Raw genomic sequence first — 22,049 nt, 5'->3', positions numbered from 1 at the left:
ACACGGAGACTGAAGTAGAAGCAATCCAGTTAAGTATTTATTCACAAGTTGTAGAGCACAGAGTGATAGCAAGCAGATATAGAGTTTGAGAGATGAATGGATATGTAATACTGTCCTTTTAAACTTGCAGATGCTGGATGAGAGATGCAATGGAGGGAAGACGATGGAGACACTCACACACACAGGTAGGTTTGCACACGGAGGAGACCAGGAGACGAAGGAGATGAAGGAGATCGCTGGGAGCAGGTAGGTAAGTCGTTTGGGAGTCCTTAAGGTAAGCATACATATGTTGTAGTGCGAACGAGACCGGACAGTGAGTGTGTGTGAGTGTGGTGGCTTTATGGTGCTGGTGATTGCAGAGCAAATGACGTGCAGGTGGCGGTGATTAGAAGGCTGGTGATTGAGTGCGTGGGTACTGCAGTGAGGTGGAACCTGACGTGTCTGTGACAGTACCCCCCCTCCCACGGCCCGCTCCTGAGGGCCGCGGACCTCGACGCCGTGGTGGTCGTCCTCTAGGTCGTGGGGCAGGTCTGTCCGGGTGATTGGCCGTGGAAGTTCTGTAATAGAATAGGATCAAGGATATCATTCTTGGGCACCCATGAGCGTTCCTCGGGGCCATAACCTTCCCAGTCAACGAGGTATTCGAGCTGACCACCACGGCGCCGGGAATCCAGGATCTCATGAACCACGTAAGCTGTGCCGTCCTCCAGGATGAGTGGAAGGGGGGGCTCGGCGGCTGCCACGTCAGGTTCTGTGGAGGGAACAACAGAAGGGTGGTGAGGTTTTAGTAGAGAAACGTGGAAAGTAGGATGAATTCTACTATACTGTGCAGGGAGTTGGAGACGGTAAGTGACGGGGTTGATCTGCCGAAGGATGGTGAACGGGCCAATGAAGCGGGGACTCAGCTTCTTGCAGGGCAGACGCATCCTGATGTCCCTGGTGGACAGCCAGACCTTCTGCCCCGGTTTAGACTGGAGCGTCGGAGCGCCGAAGGTCGGCTGTCCTCTTGCGTCTGCGCAGGGCTCTCTAGTTGGTGGTGAGCTGAGTCCCATACCCTCTCGCTCTCCCGGAGTAGCCACGTTGGAGGGTCCCAGAACAAAGTACGCCTGGAAGGGTGTTGAGTTGTGGCTTGACGGAGGGAGTTCTGTGCGTACTCGGCCCAACCCAGGTACTGGTTCCAGGAGTTCTGGTGGCCGTGACAGAAGGTACGCAGGAAGCGGCCAATCTCCTGGATCTTCCTTTCCGTCTGCCCGTTCGACTGAGGATGGTATCCAGATGACAGGCTGACGGTCACACCCAGGAGGGAGAAGAAGGCCTTCCAGACGTGGGAAATGAATTGGGGTCCTCTGTCGGAGACTATATCTTCAGGTATTCCATAATAGCGAAAAACATGGTTGAATAGCATCTCTGCTGTGGCCATAGCGGTAGGTAGACCCTCCAGGGGTATCAAACGGCAGGACTTAGAGAAGCGGTCTACCACCACCAGGATGCACGTGTGACCGTCAGACTCAGGGAGATCGGTGACGAAGTCCACTCCCAGGTGTGACCAGGGTCGCTCAGGAACGGGCAGAGGAAGTAGCTTGCCGGTGGGAAGATGGCGTGGACTTTTGGAGATGGCGCACTCCCTGCAGCCCTGCACGTACCTTCTGACGTCGTTGGCCATGTTGGGCCACCAGAAGCGTTGTTTGAGCAACGAGAGGGTCTCATTGACCCCCGGGTGACCAGTGCCAAGTGATGAGTGGGTATTGTGCAGAAGTGGAGTGCGACGTGCCCGTGTGACATATTGCAAGCCTTGGGGGCAACCCGGCGGAGTGCGTGTGGAGGCATTGGAGGAGGGAATGGTTTCTTCAGACCACTGGATAGGGTTCACGAAGATAGACTCCGGCAGGATCTTTTCAGGCTCTTCGGGCTTTTCCTCAGGGGAATGGATACGAGACAGAGCGTCAGCTTTAGTGTTCTTAGAACCAGGGCGGTAAGAGATGGAGAAATTGAATCTCGAGAAAAACATGGCCCAGCGAGCTTGGCGAGGGTTGAGTCTTTTGGCAGCCTTCAGATATTCGAGGTTTTTATGGTCAGTGAGAACTTGAAACGGATGAGTAGCCCCCTCCAACCAATGCCTCCACTCCTCAAGGGCAAGCTTGACGGCCAGGAGTTCGCGGTCACCGATGTCATAATTGACCTCCGCCGGGTTGAGCTTGCGGGAGAAGAAGGCGCATGGATGGAGTCTACTTGGCGTCCCCTGCTGCTGTGAAAGGACCGCTCCCACTCCGGTGGTGGAGGCGTCCACTTCCACGATGAATGGTAGGATCCGGGTTAGGGTGGACGAGGAGGGGAGCGGTGGTGAAGGCTCTTTTCAGGGTCTCGAAGGCGTTGGTGGCAAGTTGGGACCAGGACAGAGACTTGGGCTGGTTACGGAGTAAGTTGGTGAGTGGACTGACGATGGTACTGTAATTCTTGATAAATCTGCGGTAGAAGTTGGAGAAACCTAGGAATCGTTGGAGCTCTTTGATAGTTGATGGAGTGGGCCAGGACTGGATAGCGGAGACCTTCCCCTCGTCCATCCGGATGCCACTGTGGATCAATGATGTATCCTAGAAACTGGATGGAGGGCTGGTGAAAGGAACACTTTTCAGCTTTTAGGAAGAGGTGAAACTGCCGTAAGCGTTGAAGGACCTCCGCAACGTGGTGGCGATGTTCGGCCAAGCTCCGGGAGTAGATGAGGATGTCATCAATATATACCAGAACGAACTTGTGGAGAAACTCCCGGAGCACCTCATGAATGAAATCCTGGAATACGGAGGGGGCGTTGACCAGGCCATACGGCATGACGAGATATTCGTAGTGTCCGGTGGGCGTGACAAAGGCGGTCTTCCACTCGTCTCCCTCACGTATCCGGATGAGGTTGTACGCGCTGCGGAGGTCCAACTTAGTGAACACAGTGGCACCGCGGAGATGTTCCAGGGCCGCTGGGACGAGGGGAAGTGGGTAGCGGAATTTGACGGTGATTCTTGTTTAGGGCACGGTAGTCGATGCATGGCCTCAAGCCTCCGTCCTTCTTTGCCACAAAAAAGAAGCTTGAAGCAGCAGGGGAAGTAGACGGGCGGATGTATCCCTGTTCGAGTGCCTCTTTGATGTATTCCTCCATGGCCTTCTCCTCCGGTAGTGATAGGGGGTAAATGTGTCCCCTAGGCACTGGTTCACCCGGTAGCAGATCGATGGCACAGTCCCATGGCCGGTGTGGAGGAAGTTTGGAGGCGCGCTGCGGGCAGAAAACGTCACTGAAGGGGGCGTAGTCCGGGGGAACATCCACGGAGCGTTTCTCGACAGGGCTTTCGATTGAAGGTGGCGTTCATGGAGAGAGACTTGGAGAGTGGAGACTTTGGAACAGGAAGCGCTGGGAAACAGTCAGGAAAGCAGTGATCGCCCCACTTCAGGACTTCGCCCGTGCGCCAGGAGATGGTGGGATTGTGTTGTTCTAGCCACGGGCGCCCTAGAACCACGTCAGCGGTGGATTCCTCCAGAACCAGCAGATGTACCTTCTCAGAGTGCAGGATGCCGACACAGAGTTGAAGAGGTCCCACATAATGACGGATGTTCTTACGGCTCAGGGGTTTGCCCGTGATGGAGTGGATTTGATAGCTAGTCAGAGACGGGGAGACCTTGAGGTTGAGTTGTCGGCAGAGGGCGCCAGAGATGAAATTTCCTGCTGACCCTGAGTCGAGGAGCGCCACCACTGGAACAGAGGTGTTTGCAGCAGTAAGGATTACAACAGTAGTGAGTGGTTTCATTTTTTGGATAGAGGGAAAAATTGCACTCACCACGGGCCGAGGAGGACGGGTTGGGCATGTAGAGATGACATGCCCCGGAGATCCACAATATAAAGCATAAGTTCAGGGTCAGCCTTCTTTGTCTTTCATTTGTGGTGAGACGAGAATGATCAATCTGCATGGGTTCGGTGGCTGGTTCTGGAGGGCTGACGGGTTCGGACCGACGGAGGAGGTTGGTGATGGTTGACTGGCCCTGGTGCTCTAGGAGACACCGACTGCATACGGGACCCCACGTGAATGGCGAGTTGGATAAAGCGTTCAAGTCCAATGGAGTCCTCGTATGCAGCGAGATGCAGCCGCATATTGGGTTCCAACCCCTGACGGAATGATGTGATGAGAGCTTGTTCATTCCATCCGCTGGTGGCGGCTAGCGTTCGGAACTGCAAGGCATATTCGTTAACAGAGAGATTTCGTTGTTTTAGATTGTAGAGTTTCTCACCAGTCGATGAATCCGTCAGAGGTTTCCCGAAGACCTCCCGGAAGTGAGAGACGAACGCCGAGTATGATCTGACCAACAGGGCCTTTTTGAGTCCACAGAGAGTCTGCCCATTGCAGGGCCTTACCTTGCAATTGCGAAATGATGAACGCTATTTTAGCCGTGTCGGTGGTGTAGAAGTGCGGCTGCATCTCCAGGACCAGTTCGCATTGGAGAAGGAATCCGCTGCATTCCTCCGCCGATCCAGAGTAGGGCGCCGGTTTGGCCATGGGACTGGCGGTGAATGCTGGTGAGGAAGCGGTGCTGGTTGGTGCTGGAGTGGAAGCGTTGCTGGAGGAAGATGACGATAGCTGTGGTGTGAGTGCTCAGCGCAGCGTGTCCACGAGCTCTTGAAACGGGTCGTTGGTGCTCATGCTGTGAAGTTGTTAAGGTCCGGTCTTCTGTTACAACAGAGACACGGAGACTGAAGTAGAAGCAATCCAGTTAAGTATTTATTCACAAGTTGATGAGCACAGGGTGATAGCAAGCAGATATAGAGTTCTGAGAGATGAATGGGAATGTAATACTGTCCTTTTAAACTTGCAGATGCTGGATGAGAGATGCAATGGAGGGAAGACGATGGAGACACTCACACACACAGGTAGGTTTGCACACGGAGGAGACCAGGAGACGAAGGAGATGAAGGAGATCGCTGGGAGCAGGTAAGTAAGTCGTTTGGGAGTCCTTAAGGTAAGCATACATATGTTGTAGTGCGAACGAGACCGGACAGTGAGTGTGTGTGAGTGTGGTGGCTTTATGGTGCTGGTGATTGCCGAGTTAATGACGTGCAGGTGGCGGTGATTAGAAGGCTGGTGATTGAGTGCGTGGGTACTGCAGTGAGGTGGAACCTGACGTGTCTGTGACACTCCCAGGATTTCTTAATAGCAAACATAGAAGGGGAGTGCCTATTCTTCTTTAGCATTGGCATTTGTCTCCGGCTGCAAGTATGAATTGTAAACACAGTATCCAGCGTTCACAGTGACGACAATAAATAATGAATAAATACTCCTCTGTATAGAAAATTGACATAAACATGAGAATCCATCAATATTTCTCCAAATGTGCATGCTTTTAAGCTAAAAGCCTATATGAAATGCCATAGAGGTAACATAACTGTTCAGACACTTTGTATCATAGAAATGCATTATATTTTAATAATAGAATACCATTATTTTAAATTGTAATAATATTTCACAGTATTGCTGTTTTTTCTGTATGTTTGATTTACATTATGATGAGCTTGAGACATGATCAACAGAGGGTTTTTTCACAGCCTATCTGACTGAAAGAGCTCATTATTATGCAGGTCATTAGAGCTCTTTATGCGATTCTTTTGTCTTATCAGGTGAGAATCACCCATTATACATGAGGATTCACGCCTCCACGCATACTGTGTTTCTTGACCAAAGATGTTTTAGGAAATTTAAATCTCTCTATTGTTTTATATGAAGGAGTAGGAATGATAATTTTTACATAATTTTGAAGCAAAAACTCTAGTCTACAACCTCCAATACCCAGAAGTCTTGTGAACACAGATTTAATATATATTTTTTGGCTTTATTTCAGTGACTTAAGTTTTTTGTTTTTTCAATAACCATGCATAAACGTTATTCCTTCAAAAATACAAACATGTACATACATGTTTCTCACATATTATTGTAGCCTAGTTTGTGCTGAATACAGTGTAATGACACCTTTTCCATTCATATGTTTATGAACAACTGAAAAAAGCACAAATGTCAGGGCATGTCAAAACTTCTCCAGGCCCCAAATCAGCCTCAGACTCCTGAGGGTTAAAGTCATTATTCACCTCTTACAGAAAACTCATTAAGGTCATGCACCTTTCTGCATCTTCAAACTTGTTCACACATCCTTTTCAGTTTTACTCTGACAAAGCTTCAAGCCTGTTCTCATAAAAAACCCTGTTGTAAGTGTCACAGAGAAAACCACAAAGGTTCGAACAGGAGGGGTTACACAAGCAGATGTCTTGTTAGTACTTGGCAGAGAATCCGATTGAGGCAGGAACTGTGATCGCGGAGAGGGCGGCGCACAGCAGCTCATTTGCATTTAAAGACACATGCACAAAAACAGCCTCTTGACTGTAATCAGAAATGGGTATTTGCAAATGGATTTATAAATGATCTGTGAGGTATTTTAAGCTGAAACTTCAAAGACACATGCTGGAGACACCTGAGACTTAAAATGCATCTTGTAAAAAGGGCATTATTGTTAAGTTAAACTTGAAATTCTAAGGGAAAATTTTTTATTCATTATTGTTAAATAAAGACTGGAAATCTATCAGATGAGATGAGGTTTGATGTGAGATCAAAATGAATGAATACTATTGGTTGTGGACACGTAGTGCAACCTGGAAGGAACAAGGAAGCTGATTGGCCATTGGATCTCCACATGTCACATAGAGCCAGGTGTGCCTGTTTGATTATCAGTGTGCAGAGGATCTCTGCTGGCAGTGAATGTGCTTCTTTTACCCAAGTTGGTGCTAATACTGGTTATAAAACCAAAGGAGAAGTGTTACTAAAGCATGCATGGATATAACCACTGAGTTTGGAAGAAACCACATGCTGAGTTTGGTCAAAGACAGTTGGGAAAAGCCACAATGTGTTCATCAACTTTGAGACGCTACTGGTAGGAAAAAGAATAATTTATTAAGACTACAGACTGTTTAAAAGAACAATTGTGAGTGTCTTGCAAGTTGTTTGTTCATGCTAACAGTTTTAGCATTTAATATGCTAATTGGCCATGTGCAATGAGCACGTTTGATTTAGTGTTGTGGTTGAACTGCACTGCTATGTATTGTACTTTATGTGATTTATGAGTACTTTAACATTGTTTGTAGTATAAATGATCTTTAACTGATCTCATTGCTGTTTATAGTAACTTATATATTTGTATGTTTCTATGTGTAGGTTATTAAGCTAAACATCTGACTAAGCATCTGAGTTAAACATCTGAATTAACCTGTGAAGAAAAGCAAATGAGGATCAAGTTGTTACTGAAAATAAATTGCTTCGATGATAAAGGATGTTTTGAGTTATTCCATGCGCACTCAAGAGTTGATTGAAGCCTTTGTCAAGTTAGGGCAAACATTGTGGCAGAGAAGAATCCCTAGATAACTTGACAATTATAGGTGTCCTTTAACGTCTTAAAGAAAATCCAGAGCTTCTCAACTTTTTAAATTCAAATGAGTTAAAAGATTGTTAGGCTGCATAACATGATGTCGCACCTGTTTTCTGCTGGCACTGACATGACAGGAAAGCAGGGTTTGTTTTTTGTCAAATCACACATTAACCAGTGTTGCATTAGCAGAACAATTGAGATGCATCGTGACCACACTTCAGCGATCTCAACACAAAAGCAAAGTCATTTTCAGTGATATAAAAATGCACCTACCTCATTCTGTTAGTTTGAAGAGTTGCTGTCGTCTCTCTGAGAGTGAATGATTTTTCTGGTCTTCTCCTTTCACCACTGAACTCCTGAAAAACAGATAATATTCTCAGGAAATTTTGGTGGATTTGATCGGATCAAGATGCTGCTGATCATTGAAGCTCTTCTTCTCATTTTATCTGCTCTAGGACAGGTAAACTTATGTTCTAGTATGAATATTACAGACATGAACACTGATGATGTGATCATTATGATTCCTGTTGCTGCAGGATCACAGAGCTGCTGTTGAAAGAAAGACATTTCCATTGGATATGGCACCGAATTCTGTTGACGATCAATATGACGGTTGTACGAAACACATGGCGAATCTGGTAACGACTAAATATCTACAGAAGGAAACATCTGACTCAGAATCTAAATTTTCAATTGCTTGGAAAGATGCTGTAAACGAAAAAATACCACCAAGAGACGGCTTGACTATGAATAATTTAAATGCCATTTATGTGTACACAAGCTCAGATTTTGAGCTATATAAGAATTTCAATAATGCTGTTCACAAAGATAAGAAAAAATACAAAAAGAAAAAATACGAATGGTATTCACTTCACTTTTTGTTAACAGACGCAATACAGATTCTGAAGAAAACACAAACAAATTGTTATTCAACTGTTCGTGGTACAAATATTCCATTTAAAAAGAATGTTCAAAACAAAAAGGTTCGTTTTCGGGTCATTTGCATCCTCCTCTCTTGATCGTAAAGTAGCAGAATTTTTTGGAAACGTGTCTTGTTTTGAAATCTACACTTGTGCAGGTGCTGATCTGACAAAATATTCTAAGCATCCTGAGGAGGAAGAGGTGCTGATTCCTCCATACGAGAAGTTTAAAGTCACTGCTGTCAAGAAAAGAAAATATCAGAAAGATCTCTGGTGTGAGACTGTGTTTGTGTTGAACAGCTCTGGAATAAGAAGTGACCTCAACTGTGCTCTGTTCAAGATAGCAAATGAGACCATTACAAAGTACTAAGGCTGTTATTAAAAGTACTGAAAGTGTTTTTGATATTATCATGTGCATCAGTTCCAACATTTTTTCTCTTGCTTTAGTTTGATTATGCTTTGTCAGAAAACAATTTTTTTTTTTATTTCAACATAATGTAATAGTTATTTTTACGTGACGCAATTTAATGGCCTTCAAGTGATTTTATATTTTTCTCCAATTCATGTCTTCATTTATACTTTGCATGAACAATTTTGTGCTTGCCATCTATCTAACTGCCAGTTATAGCATATTAACTGCTAAAAGAGTGCAATGCAGCTTGCAGCAATAAAAAAAAAAAGATTTTTCTTCTTACAATTTATTTCAAATAAAATTATTTTTTAAATATAACCTTTTCTTAAAGGTCCCGTTCTTCGTGATCCCATGTTTCAAACTTTAGTTAGTGTGTAATGTCGTTGTTAGAGTATAAATAAAATCTGTAAAATTTTAAAGCTCAAAGTTCAAAGCCAAGCGAGATATTTTATTTAATAGAAGTCGCCTACATCGAACGGCCAGTTTGGACTACATCCCTCTACTTCCTTCTTTAATGACGTCACTAAAACAGTTTTTTGACTTACCTCCGCCCACAGGAATACACAAGAGTTGCGTTTGTAGAGTGTGTTTGTCGCCATGTCGTCGAAACGCTGTTATTTTCATCCCGCAGTCCAATCACCGGGTCTGATTCCGGCTCAAATTGATAGGGTAAAATTAAAGACATGTTTACAATAACACTGAGCGCGTGCATCTCCACGTTATGGTAAGAGGCGTGACCTTTCCGGGCACGGTGCGCTCAGAGCTGTCAAATCACAACACAGAAACCGCTGGCACAATCAGAACTCGTTACGTATTTCTGAAGGAGGGACTTCATAGAACAAGGAAGTCATCAGCCCGTTTTTATGACAGTGGAAACAGCGGTATACAGATAAGTAAATTATGTGAAAAAATACTGTGTTTTTTTACACGCAAAACATGAACACATGTTATATTGCACACTATAAACACAATCAAAGCTTCAAAAAACCACAAAAAATGGGACCTTTAAATATTTTGCATCCTAGTCATGTTGCAGACTGAGAAGTTCTCTGATGGAGTTTTTACGTTTTTTATTGTAAAGAAGCAACTTGTGGTTTTGTTGTGTTTGGCTTTACTAACACCATGACGCTTTATGAACTGAACAATAGCTGATAAAACCTGCACAGTGAAGTCTCTTCTTAAGTGTTCATCCCATTACATTCAGTTAAAAATGTTGTTGCTAGCTAGCAGTTCAATGAAAAAGATTTATTTCAGTAGTAATAACTGATAAATTCATTTGAACTGGAAAAGCTTGTAAAATATACACAAGAATATTACTTATTTTAAGCAGAGGAACTCAGAGATTGCCCTGCATGAAACCACAGGCCTTCACAATTGTTGCATTATTAGATTAGACTGTCACAGTCGGTTTAGTTTCAGTTTCTGTTCATAAGGACTTCAGTTTGTTTTCATTTGTCACATGTTCCCTTTGTCACATGTTCCTTTGTTCAGTTTCCAGCCATCATCTGTTACCGTCATCATTAGTTCATTTGTATCACCTGTGTCCCATTAATTACCCTTGTTATGTTTGCTATTTAGTTCCCTCAGTCTTGGTCCTTTCACCATCCTATGATGGTGTGTTGCACCTGACTGCCCATCTTCCTGAGGATTGTTTATTAAACCAGTATTTCAGACTTACTCTCTTCATCTGTGTTTCCCTTCCTGCAACCCAGCGTGACAGAGACTGAGGCATCATGATTTAATCAGCTCTATATTGATCTCACAGTGGCTGAAATAGGTTTCTGAATGTGAAAATGTTACTCTGTGGTACGTGCCACAAATCTGAAAGTTTGAATCTGAAAAAAAGAGTTTTAAACATTAAACATTTAAAATGCATTATAATGACCATTAATGTCTTTTAAATTACATGATTCATATACTAGTATATAACCGAAGCTATAGATTGTAAAATCAAGCATTTCTCGTTCTTACTGTTTTTTAGTTAGCTTATGTTCGAGCATAGCATACATCTACCCGATTAGCCCGCTAGCTTAGCTTAGGTGTTTTTTGTTTCCAAAATCTGTTTCCAGTTTATTTTATTCAATACATATGCATTCATTTTATATTTCAAGCATACTTTTTAATCAGGCTTTACCGCCTGGGTCCTAAAGGAGACCCAGTTCCTGGGGTGGGGCTTGATTTTTCATGACACCAGTCCACAAGACTTGTTGATTGTAGGAACGATTTCACAGTGGCACGAGGTCTCACGGAGACTTGTGCGATTAAATGTGACTAGAGAAGAAAACACATGGAGGACAATCGACGATGTCTCGCAACATCTGGTTGGTGACGCTTGCTCGTTCTCATTGGCTTTCGCAGGTATCATGTCAGAGGCAGCCTGATCAAGAGTGGTAATATATCAAACATGTTTTGATATCTACGAGTTGAGATCAGGGACTCTCCGTCTCGATTGGCAGCAGGTAAATAATTATAATAACACTACACAATAGAGTATTTTTTTGGACAATTTTGAAAATTCTGTCATTAATGACTCACCCTCATGACGTTCCACACCCGTAAGACCTTCGTTCATCTTCAGAACACAAATTAAGATATTTTTTAAGAAAACCGAGAGCTTTCTGTCACTCCATTGGGAGCAACGCAACTTACATATTCAAGATCCCGAAGAGTAAGAAAGATATCATTAATCTCCAAATAACTCCAACGGTTTAACTTCAATTTTATGAAATGACGCAAGTGCATTGTTTGCACAAAAACATAAATTACTACTTTATTTAGGGAAATATTGACCTGCAACCCAGTAGGGGGAGCACCACAACCAGGGGCATCTGGGTATGCAGGTAATGTATGCATATGGTCCCGCTGAGGGGGACCTTTTAATTAAAACAATTAATTTTTGGCCATGTAAACATAAATATATATATATATATATATATATATATATATATATATATATATATATATATACATAGCTCATTTTCAAAACTGAAGCTATTAAAAAATTATTTGTGGAGCACCACACCACAGAACATTCATTTCATTGAGAATATTTGAAGCCATAAATTAAACACCAAGGACACTGTGAATGAATTTGCTGAAAGAAAGGCCCGGAGAATGCAACTAAATTGAGTGACTAGCGTTTTCTTTTTACATTTTTGGCCACCATGCCAAGATTGCATTTGCATACAGTAATTTAGTATTTTTCCGTTCTGGATGTGAACAGGTTTTGGGTAGAGATATGCTGCTTAAGGCTGCCTTTTTTACAGCACTCATGTTTCACTAATTTATTATTATGTTTACATATTATTATTATTATTCATTAATACTGACGTCTATGTTTTGGTTTGGATGGCCTGATATTATGTACTGTATTTATCAAGCATGCAGTGTGTTTAGTATGGAATTTCTTGATTTGCTAAAATGAATGTCTATAAATGCCTCTTTATTGTACTTTGAGGGGAAAGCGGGGGCTCGTACGGGACTGACTTGCTCACACTGACCACAACACAAGTGTGTTGTGTTGCATCAGGAGTGGAAGTTTTTCAGTGAATGTGCTTTGGATAATATTATTTTGTAAATATAGTGGTGAATAAATATTGCTTCAATTTTAAACTGAGATTAAACCATTGGAGTCACATTGAGTACTTTAATGATGTCTTTCCTGAATCTTGAATGTGTTAGTTGCTATGCTCCCAATGGAGGAACAGTTATGTTATCCATGTTATATTTCATCTGCAAAAACAATGTGAACTTTCTCTCTCACACACACACACACACACACACACACACACACACACACACACACAAAAACATCTGTATCTTTAACAAATCAATGCTCAATTCAAATTAAATCCATTAAATGTTATTTATTTATTATTTATTTTATTTATTTATTTATTTTTATGTGTAATATTTGTTAAAGTGGTCTCATCTCACATTCACTCTATCTATGGAGAAACACACAAAATGATTTTACATCAGAAATTCATGTAAACGTTATAATAAAAGCCAGATAATAGAAAATATTATTTATATTTTCATTCAAAAAGCGCCACCAGTTGGTAGCAGGAAGTGTTTCACATCAAAATAATTTTTCCATATTTATATTTACCCGTTCAAACGCATGTCTCCCACTGTTCACAGTTTTCCTAAGGCCAGCAGGTGGCGGTGGCCCCGGGGCCTTTCATCACTGCTTGCAGCTTTAATTTGTTTTGGGTCTTTAACCATTGGAACCAGATTAAAGCCATCAATAATTTCTTTATATACTGTTTTTTTATTTGGGTCCCAGAAAAACTGTGGTCTTAGTTGGATACAAAACCATCAAAGAAGCTCTTGTGAACCATGCAGAAGAGTTTGGAGACAGAGATATTAGACCTGGCTTCAGGATAATAAGAAACATGTTAGGATTCTGCTTTTCTTTCGACCTCAAATTAATGTACAAAACATAAATGCTAGACATTTTGCAAAACAAATGTAGCACAAGCTTGCAGTTCTTAATGGCCTCTCTAGGCCAAAGAAAAATTTGACCTCATTATAATATTTTTTGGTGAACCGGCCACTTCAAAAACCTAAAAATGATTATATGACTGCTTGCTTAAAAATGCCTTTAAATCAAAGAATATATGTGGCTTCTAGCTAAATATACTTTTCTTTACAGATGGTAATGTTACATCAATTGCACAGTTGTCTTTTTATTAAAACAACTTCTTGTTTGCATGTCCTCAACTCAAGCTCAACACTTTACCCTAAAAATACCAACAAACTCTAATAAATTGATTTAGACAATTATTCTCCCTGTGCAAAGCCTTATTCTCCAAAAGAAAACATTTTCCTAGTTTCTCTAATGCTGGTTCAACACAACAGAATATAACAAAATAATTAATAGTGTACATTACAGTGTAAATTAAAGTAAGATGACATGATTACAGTGAATTTTGTTTGTGATCTTTTGTTTTAATCAAGTAAACAAAACAAAAAACAGTGTACAATTAGCCAGATTAATTTATTTTTAAGTGCATACAGCTCTGGAATAGTAAAAGATGACAGAATTTTCATTTTTGATTTAACTGTATCTTTAATCACTAGAAAATGACAAAATCACACACAAGAGTTGCTGAATTCAGCAGTTACATGTGAAAAATGGTAAACTTGATTTTAAAAAGATATTATTTTGATAAACACAGCAAATGACTGTTTTGTACAAAATTGTTATCTTTTGAAAACATTTTTGTTACCAAACTGATGCTCTTATCAGTACAAAGCTTCACTCTTTCTTTTTTTTTTTACTCAAATCTTTTAGAGCTTGATTATTATTTAGAATTAATCAATCTATTGAATCTTATAATTAACAGAAGCACCTTTTAATGTGAATACAGATTTAAAGATTGGTTTTGTCCTTTTGTGCAACTGCACAGTTCAGGTTACTTTTGTTCTATAGCTTTTCAAAGTGAACACAGTCTCACACCAGAGATCTTTGTCATCTTTTCTTGTCCTGACTTCAGTGACTTTAAACGTCTCATATGGAGGAATCAGCACCTCTTTCTCTTCAGGAAGCTTAGAATATTTTGACACATCAGCACCTTCACAAGTGTAGATCTCAAAACAAGATTTATTTCCAAAAATCTTTTTATCAGGACAAAGAGAGGAAGATGCAAGCGAGCCGAAACGAACCTCTGTGTTCAGAACATTCTCGTCAAATTTAACATCAGTGCGACGACAAGTTGAAAGACATTTATTTTTTTGTTCTGTTTTCTTCAGAATCTGTATCGCATCAGTTAACAGAAAGTAAAGTGAATACCATTTGTATTTTTTATTTCTGTACTGTTTTTCACCAATACGAGTGTCAGAATTGAAGTCTTTGTAAACACTGGCATCACTGTACACATAAATGGCGATTTTATGATCCTTTGACAAGATCTTATCTGGAGTCTTGACAAAATCTCTCCCTTTTTCCCAAGCTTTTTTAAAATCAGGTGAAGTGTTGAGTTCATTCTTCAGATACTTTGTCTCCACGTCCTTTTTCATGTTCTCTCTACAGCCGTCATATTGGTCATCGACAGAATTCGGTGCCATATCCAGTGGATATATCTTTCCTTCAACTCTGTGATCCTGCAGTGACAGGAATCATAATGATCACATCATCATCAGTGTTCATGTCTGTAATATTCATACTAGAACACAAGCTTACCTGTCCTAGAGCAGATGAAATGAGAAGAGCTTCAATGATCAGTAACATCTTGATTCAGTCAAATCCCTCAGGAGTACTGTATGTTTACTATTAGAGCTGTTATATACCCCCAGATTTACCTTGTTGTCTTCAAGAGCAATGATGAGAGATCAGTAAAGGAAGTCGCTCAATGCCAAATGGCAATAATTAAGCCAAGGTATGAGGAAGTTGACTTTTTTAAATTATTCCATTGTTGTAGATGGTGAATGGCCTAAATGCTTTGCAATTTTGCACAGAGAAATGTGTTTTTGATATGTCTGAAAATTCTCTCATGAAATTTGGCACAAAGTAGTGAGCCATGACCCATGTCTTGCTCCTTTTACACCCAGTCGTCACGATCCTCTCACCTGTCACCAGGTCACCTGCTTATTGTGGACCACTTAAAAACAGTTTATCTTGGATATTCTATAATCTTTTCGCATTTATTATGCCTCTGTCCCAACTTTTTTGGAGTGTGTTACTTCCATCAAAATCAAAATGTGTTTATATTTGCAATACATTTAGGCCCCGTCCACACGGATCCGACGTTTTTGAAAAGTGAAACCGCTATTTTTTTAAACCACGTTTCAAAATTTTGTGTTTTTGTGTGGAGAGCCTATCCGTATTTTTTTATTTTTTTTTTGGTGAAACGATGATGTCATCACCCCACGTGTTGACCCTAGTCAGACGGCGCTAACAGCACAAAAGAGCAAACAACAACAGCAATAGCAGACTCTAGATGCTTGTGTTCATTCTGCAGAAGATACTGAGCCAAATTAAAGCGTTATTTCTAAGCTTTACTATAGTTTGTATACAGCGTGTAAGGTTGATGCGCATGCTCCAAGTCTTGTTCGCTGCTTTAAGTGCATCTCTGTGGCAGTATTACAGCGCCACATAATGGTCTGGCATGTATACTACATCATTTTGAGTCTTTCAGTGGTTTTGTGTGGATGCAGATATTTTTTGAGAAACAAATACAAATATACAATTATACAAATTACAGATTCTTGATTTTATTGCATTTTACAATATGTCCCAATTGGGGTTGTATAATAATATATGGGTTTCATGTTTTGTTCTCAGGTAAATTTGGGAGTAGAGCACAAGGTGATGAACATAGGATAATCTGTGTACATAATCCTATTGGAGTGATGGACTTAGTATTTGTGAGCTGCTGTTGTGTTTCTGGTCTTTCAGCATCTGTTCTTCATCTGAGGGGTTTGACTGAATCAAGATGCTGCTGATCATTGAAGCTCTTCTTCTCATTTTATCTGCTCTAGGACAGGTAAGCTTGTGTTCTAGTATGAATACTACAGACATGAACACTGATGATGTGACATGCTAGGCAGCTTATAAAACTTTCAAACTTTCAGGCAAGGCTTTGTCGAGCAAATGAACCTTACTTTCTAGTTCTAAATTTGCCCTTCTGCAGTTTTAATACGGTGTCATTTACTGGTCAAAATGTGTAAATCATTTACTTAAGTTTTGCTGTAGTTTAAAGTCATTATTCACCTCTTACAGAAAACTCATTAAGGTCATACACCTTTCTGCATCTTCAAACTTGTTCACACATCCTTTTCAGTTTTACTCTGACAAAGCTTCAAGCCTGTTCTCATAAAAACCCCCGTTGTAAGTGTCACAGAGAAAACCACAAAGGTTCGAACAGGAGGGGTTACACAAGCAGATGTCTTGTTAGTACTTGGCAGAGAATCCAATTGAGGCAGGAACTGTGATCGCGGAGAGGGCGGGGCACAGCAGCTCATTTGCATTTAAAGACACATGCATGAAAACAGCCTGTTCTTGACTGTAATCAGAAATGGGTATTTGCAACATGGATTTATAAATGATCTGTGAGGTATTTTAAGCTGAAACTTCAAAGACACATCAACCACAGGTGGTAGATCCTTCTCCTATTTAGCATCCAATCTCTGAAACAGTCTTCCTAGCATTGTTCAGGAAGCAGACACACTATGTCAGTTTAAAAAACAAATCTTTAACCTGGCATACACATAACACATTATCAACTTTTTAAATTCAAATCAGTTAAATGATTGTTAGGCTGCATAACATGGTGTCACACCTGTTTTCTGCTGGCACTAACACGACAGGAACACAGTTTTTTGTCAAATCACACATTAACCAGTGTTGCATTAGCAGAACAACTGAGAAGAGCTGATGCATCGTGACCACACTTCAGCTATCTCAACACACAAGCAAAGACATTTTGAGTGATATAAAAACGCACCTACCTCATTCTGTTAGTTTGAAGAGTTGCTGTCGTCTGTCTGTGAGCGAATTATTTTTCTGGTCTTCTCCTCTCACCATTGAGCTCCTGAAAAACAGACAATATTCTCAGGAAATTTTGGTGGATTTGACTGAATCAAGATGCTGCTGATCATTGAAGCTCTTCTTCTCATTTCATCTGCTCTAGGACAGGTAAGCTTGTGTTCTAGTATGAATATTACAGACATGAACACTGATGATGATGTGATCATTATGATTCCTGTCGCTGCAGGATCACAGACATGCTGTTGAAGAAAAGACATTTCCACTGGATATGGCACTGAATTCTGTTGATGATCAATATAGGGGCTGTACGAAAGACATGGCGAATCTGGTGAAGACTAAATATCTACAGAAGGAAACATCTGACTCGGAATCTAAATTTTCAATTGCTTGGAAAGATGCTGTAAACAAAAACAAAAACAAGACACCAGGAGACGGCTTGACTATGAATCATTTAAATGCCATTTATGCGTACACAAGCTCAGCTTTTGATCTACATACGAATTTTAATAATGCTGTTCATGAAGATAAGAAACAATACAAAAAGAAAAAATACGAATGGTATTCACTTCACTTTTTGTTAACAGATGCAATACAGATTCTGAAGAGAACACAAAATAAATGTTTTCTAACTTTTCGTGGTACAAATATTACATTTAAAAAGAATGTTCAAAACAAAAAGGTTCGTTTTGGGAGATTTACATCCTCCTCTCTTGATCGTAAAGAAGCAGAACCTTTTGGAAGTAAATCTTGTTTTGAAATCCGCACTTGTGAAGGTGCTGAACTGACAAAATATTCTATGCATCTTTTGGAGGAAGAGGTGCTGATTCCTCCTTATGAGACGTTTAAAGTCACTGCTGTCAAGAAAAATCTCTGGTGTGAGACGGTGTTTGTGTTGAACAGCACTGGAAGAAGAAGTGATCTGAACTGTGCTCTGTTCAAGAAAGCAAATGAGACCATAACAAAGTACTAATGCTGTTATTGAATGCATTGAATGTGTTTTTGATATTACATCAGTTCCAACATTTTTCCTCTTGGTTTAGTTTGATTATTCTTTGTCAGAATTATTTTTTTTTTTTTTTAAATGTCAACATAATGTAATAAAGTTATTTTTACGTGACCCAATTTAATGACCTTGAAGTGAATTTATATTTTTCTCCAATTAATTTCATTTATACTTTCCAACATATTACTGTTAATAATTTTAGTGCTTGCCATCTAACTAACTGCCAGCTATAGCATATTAACTGCTAAATCTGTGCAATGCAGCATTAACAGATTTTTTTTTCAACTTTTTGCTTCTTGTTGAACTTTTTAAAATGATTTTTTAAATATAACCTTTACTTAGTATTTTTTATCTTATTCACATTGATTGAGAAGAGCTTCTGTGGAGTTTTTATGGTTTCATTGTAAAGAAGCAGCTTGTGGTTTTGTTGTGTTTGGCTTTACTAACACCATGACACTTTATGAAATGAGCAATAGTTGCTAAAATCTGAGCAATGATTCGTCTCATTAAAGGGTCAGTTCACCCAAAAATGAAAATTCTGTCATTAATTACTCACCCTCATGTTGTTCCACATCCATAAGTCCTTCATTTGGATCCTCCATTGAAAGCAACAAAATTACCACATTCAAGGTCCAGAAAGGTACTAAAGACATTGTTAAAACAGTCATGTGACTGCAATGGTTCAACCTTAATGTGATGAAGAGACAAAAAAATAAAAATGATTAACAAAATAATGGCTTTATTCAGCAAATTCGTCTCTCCCTGATCATTCTCGTTGCAGAGCTTCCGTGTTTACGTCCGAACGCCAGCTCAGTATTGGCCAGTTCCTGCATCACATGTATGCGTCGTGCTGCTCACGTGACCAAAGTCAGCCAATACTGACCCGGATGTAAACACCGAGGCTCTGCGACGAAAATAGCGTATGAGAATGACAGGGGACAGACGAATTTGTTGAATAAAGTCATTATTTTTGTTTTGTTTCAGCGCACAAAAAGTATTCTCGTCTCTTCATAACATTAAGGTTGATCCACTGCAGTCACATGTCTGTTTTAACGATGTCTTTAGTACCTTTCTGGACATCAAAAGGTCCAATGACGTTGCTGCCTATGTGTGGATCACATACATTCAGATTTCATCAAAAATATCTTAATTTGTGTTCTGAAGATGAATGAAGGTCTTACGGGTGTGGAACGACATGAGGGTGAGTAATAAATGACAGAATTTACATTTTTGGCTGAACTAACCCTTTAAGGTTGCCTTTTCTTTTTTTACTCATGTATTACTATGTTTACATATTATTAGGTGACCATTACCATTACTAATGTGTTTTGGTTTGGATGGCCTCTTTTACATATATTATGTATTTATCAAGCATGCATTGTGTTTAGTATGGTATTTTCCTGATTCACTAAAATGAATGTCTATAAACGCCTCCTTGACGTACTTTGAGGGGAAAGTGGGGGCTCGTACGGGGCTGACTTGCTACACCACTGACTACGACGCATGTGTGTTGAGTTTTTCAGTGAATGTGTTATGAATAATATTACTTTGTAAATATAGTGGTAAATTGCATTGCTCCCAATGGAGGAACAGAAAGCTCTAACCCTTTCATGTTATCTGATTGAGTTCATGAGGAAATTGAAGGGTTACAGAGGACAGGAAGCAAGTAGAGAGGGGGTTGAGTGACTAATAATCAAACTTTAACCTGATAAAAAATATTATTTAATGTTATCCATGTTTCATCCGCAATAACAATGTGAACTTTTGGCCATTAACTTTTAAATGCATCTTATGTATTAATATGAGGAGAGTCTCTGCATATATTTACTCTTCAGATATAAATGTTGTTTTAAGGAACTGTACATCTACTGAAGTATAAATTAATATTTAGTGTCGCCCTAAATAAAAATTAACTGATTGATGAGTTTGTGTCTTCTGCAGGAATCTGGAGAAATTAATGCACATTTCCATGATCAGTATCTGCTCATCATGGTGTCGCACCTGTTTTCTGCTGGCACTGACATGACAGGAAAGTAGAGTTTGTCCTTTGTGAAACCACACATTAACCAGTGTTGCATTAGCTGAACAATTGAGATGAGCTGATGCATCGTGACCACACATCAGCTATCTCAACACACAAGCAAAGACACTCTCAGCGATATAAAAACCCCACCTAGCTCATCTCTTGGTGTGAAGGGTTTTTGTCATCTGGTTGTGAGCGGATGACTTTTCTGATCTTCTCATCTTTGAACTCCTGAAAAAAAAAGATACACAGACAACAATATTCTCGGGTAATTTTGTCGGTGAAGTAAAAGGTCAATATAAATCGTGGTTTAACTGAATATTTGACTTTTTTGAAGATGGCAAAAATACCACATTTTGAACTGTATTATGCATGAAGTCAGTGAACACATATTTTGTCTAGATGTAGTATTTGTGAGACGCTGTTGTGTTTCTTGTCTTTCAGCATCACAGAGCTGCTGGTGAAGGAAAGATATATACACTGGATATGGCACTGAATTCTGTTGATGATCAATATAACGGCTGTAGACAGAACATGACAAAACAGGTGGAGAGAAATTATCTGAAGAAGGAAACATCTGACCCTGAATCTGAATTGGCAAATGCTTGGAAAGATGCTGTAAAGAAACACAAGACACCAGGAGAGAACTTGACAAGAAATCATTCAATTGCCATTTATGTGTACACCAACTCAGGTTTTAAAGTATATAAGAATTTCAATAATGCTGTTCGTAATGATAAGAAGAAATACAAAAACAGAACATTTGAATGGTATTCACTTGACTTTTTGTTAACAGACGCAATACAGATTCTGAAGAAAACACAAAAGAAATGCTATTCAACGTATCGTGGAACAAATATGAAATTTAATAAGACTGTTCTGAATAAAGAGGTTCGCTTTGGGTCATTTACTTCTTCATCTTTGAGTCTTAAGAGAACAAGGTTTTTCGGAAACGTGTCTTGTTTTGAAATCCGCACTTGTGAAGGTGCTGATCTGACCAAATATTCTAAGCATCCTGAGGAGAAAGAAGTGCTGATTCCTCCATATGAGACGTTTAAAGTCACTGCTGTCAGGACAAAAAGAGATCAGAAAAATCTCTGGTGTGAGACTGTGTTCAGTTTGAAAAGCTCTGGAATAAGAAGTGACCTGAACTGTGCTCTGTGCAAGAAACCACTCAAGACAAAGCTCTAAGGATGGTACTGAAAAACACATGATATAATCATCAGTACCCACATTGTTTCTCTTGGTTTAGTTCAATTATTCTTTATCTGAAAACACAATTTGTTTAATTTCAACATAATGGAATAAAGTTATTTTTAAGTGACCCAATTCGGTCTCCTCAAAGTGATTTCATACCTTAGTCATGTTGGAGTTTTTGTGGTTTTCATTGTGCAGAAGAGAGACGCTTGTGGTTTTGTTGTGTTTGGCTTTACTAACACCATGAGCAATAGCTGCTAAAACCTGAGCGATGACGAGTCTCTCAAGTGTTCATCCCAATTAGATTCAGTCAATAATTATTTAAAAAGAATTATTTCAGCAGTAAATAATTGAGAATAACTATTATTATTTGTTTGAATGGACTTATTCAAGTCCATTCAAGGTACTTTTGATGGCTGGAAATGTTTTCCTCAAACTTATACTCAAGATTATTACTCATCTTCATCCAGCCTCTCATGCACATATGTTTTGGTCTTGTATAAAACTGTTTCTGAGATTGTCTCTGTTTTTTTAGGTAGATCAGTCTATCAAGTAATCTT

At 40.0% G+C, this 22,049-nt stretch overlaps 2 protein-coding genes and 1 pseudogene across 5 annotated transcripts; 2 read left to right on the top strand and 1 right to left on the bottom strand.

The window, feature by feature from the left end:
• Window positions 1-6,764: 6,764 nt before the first annotated feature.
• LOC125249479 (GPI-linked NAD(P)(+)--arginine ADP-ribosyltransferase 1-like) lies at window positions 6,765-21,614 on the top strand. 4 transcript variants are annotated; one of them, XM_048161779.1, is made up of 4 exons: window positions 6,814-6,948; window positions 16,061-16,084; window positions 16,175-16,262; window positions 20,737-21,614. In XM_048161779.1, exons 3-4 carry the CDS (start codon window positions 16,212-16,214, stop codon window positions 21,481-21,483), a joined length of 798 nt encoding a protein of 265 aa, XP_048017736.1. In that variant the 5' UTR covers window positions 6,814-6,948; window positions 16,061-16,084; window positions 16,175-16,211; the 3' UTR covers window positions 21,484-21,614. The 4 variants fall into 4 exon arrangements, 3 of the variants coding, with proteins under 3 accessions (XP_048017735.1, XP_048017736.1, XP_048017737.1); XM_048161778.1 differs by lacking the exon at window positions 16,061-16,084 and having other exon boundaries at window positions 6,794-6,948; XR_007180568.1 differs by lacking the exons at window positions 16,061-16,084; window positions 16,175-16,262; window positions 20,737-21,614 and adding an exon at window positions 7,230-7,442 and having other exon boundaries at window positions 6,765-6,948.
• On the top strand, window positions 7,598-9,116 carry LOC125249478 (annotated as a pseudogene).
• On the bottom strand, window positions 13,769-15,159 carry LOC125249480 (ecto-ADP-ribosyltransferase 4-like). Its single transcript, XM_048161781.1, has 2 exons — window positions 14,960-15,159; window positions 13,769-14,880 (listed from the first exon to the last, which is right to left on the bottom strand). Exons 1-2 carry the CDS (start codon window positions 15,005-15,007, stop codon window positions 14,188-14,190), a joined length of 741 nt encoding a protein of 246 aa, XP_048017738.1. The 5' UTR covers window positions 15,008-15,159; the 3' UTR covers window positions 13,769-14,187.
• Window positions 21,615-22,049: the final 435 nt, after the last annotated feature.

The sequence above is a fragment of the Megalobrama amblycephala genome, linkage group LG16 (assembly GCF_018812025.1).
Source record: "Megalobrama amblycephala isolate DHTTF-2021 linkage group LG16, ASM1881202v1, whole genome shotgun sequence".
Classification (NCBI taxonomy): Eukaryota; Metazoa; Chordata; class Actinopteri; order Cypriniformes; family Xenocyprididae; genus Megalobrama; species Megalobrama amblycephala.
Note: the sequence above shows the minus strand (reverse complement) of the source record. Positions and strands in the feature narration are given on the sequence as shown.

Excerpts from the sequence above, each read along its gene's own strand:
- LOC125249479 (XM_048161778.1), top strand. The coding sequence starts at position 16,212 with ATGCTGCTGATCATTGAAGCTCTTCTTCTCATTTTATCTGCTCTAGGA. Across the intron at positions 16,263-20,736 it reads TTTTATCTGCTCTAGGACAG|CATCACAGAGCTGCTGGTGA; the intron begins GTAAGCTTGTGT and ends CTTGTCTTTCAG.
- LOC125249480 (XM_048161781.1), bottom strand. The coding sequence starts at position 15,007 with ATGTTACTGATCATTGAAGCTCTTCTCATTTCATCTGCTCTAGGACAG. Across the intron at positions 14,881-14,959 it reads TTTCATCTGCTCTAGGACAG|GATCACAGAGTTGAAGGAAA; the intron begins GTAAGCTTGTGT and ends CTGTCACTGCAG.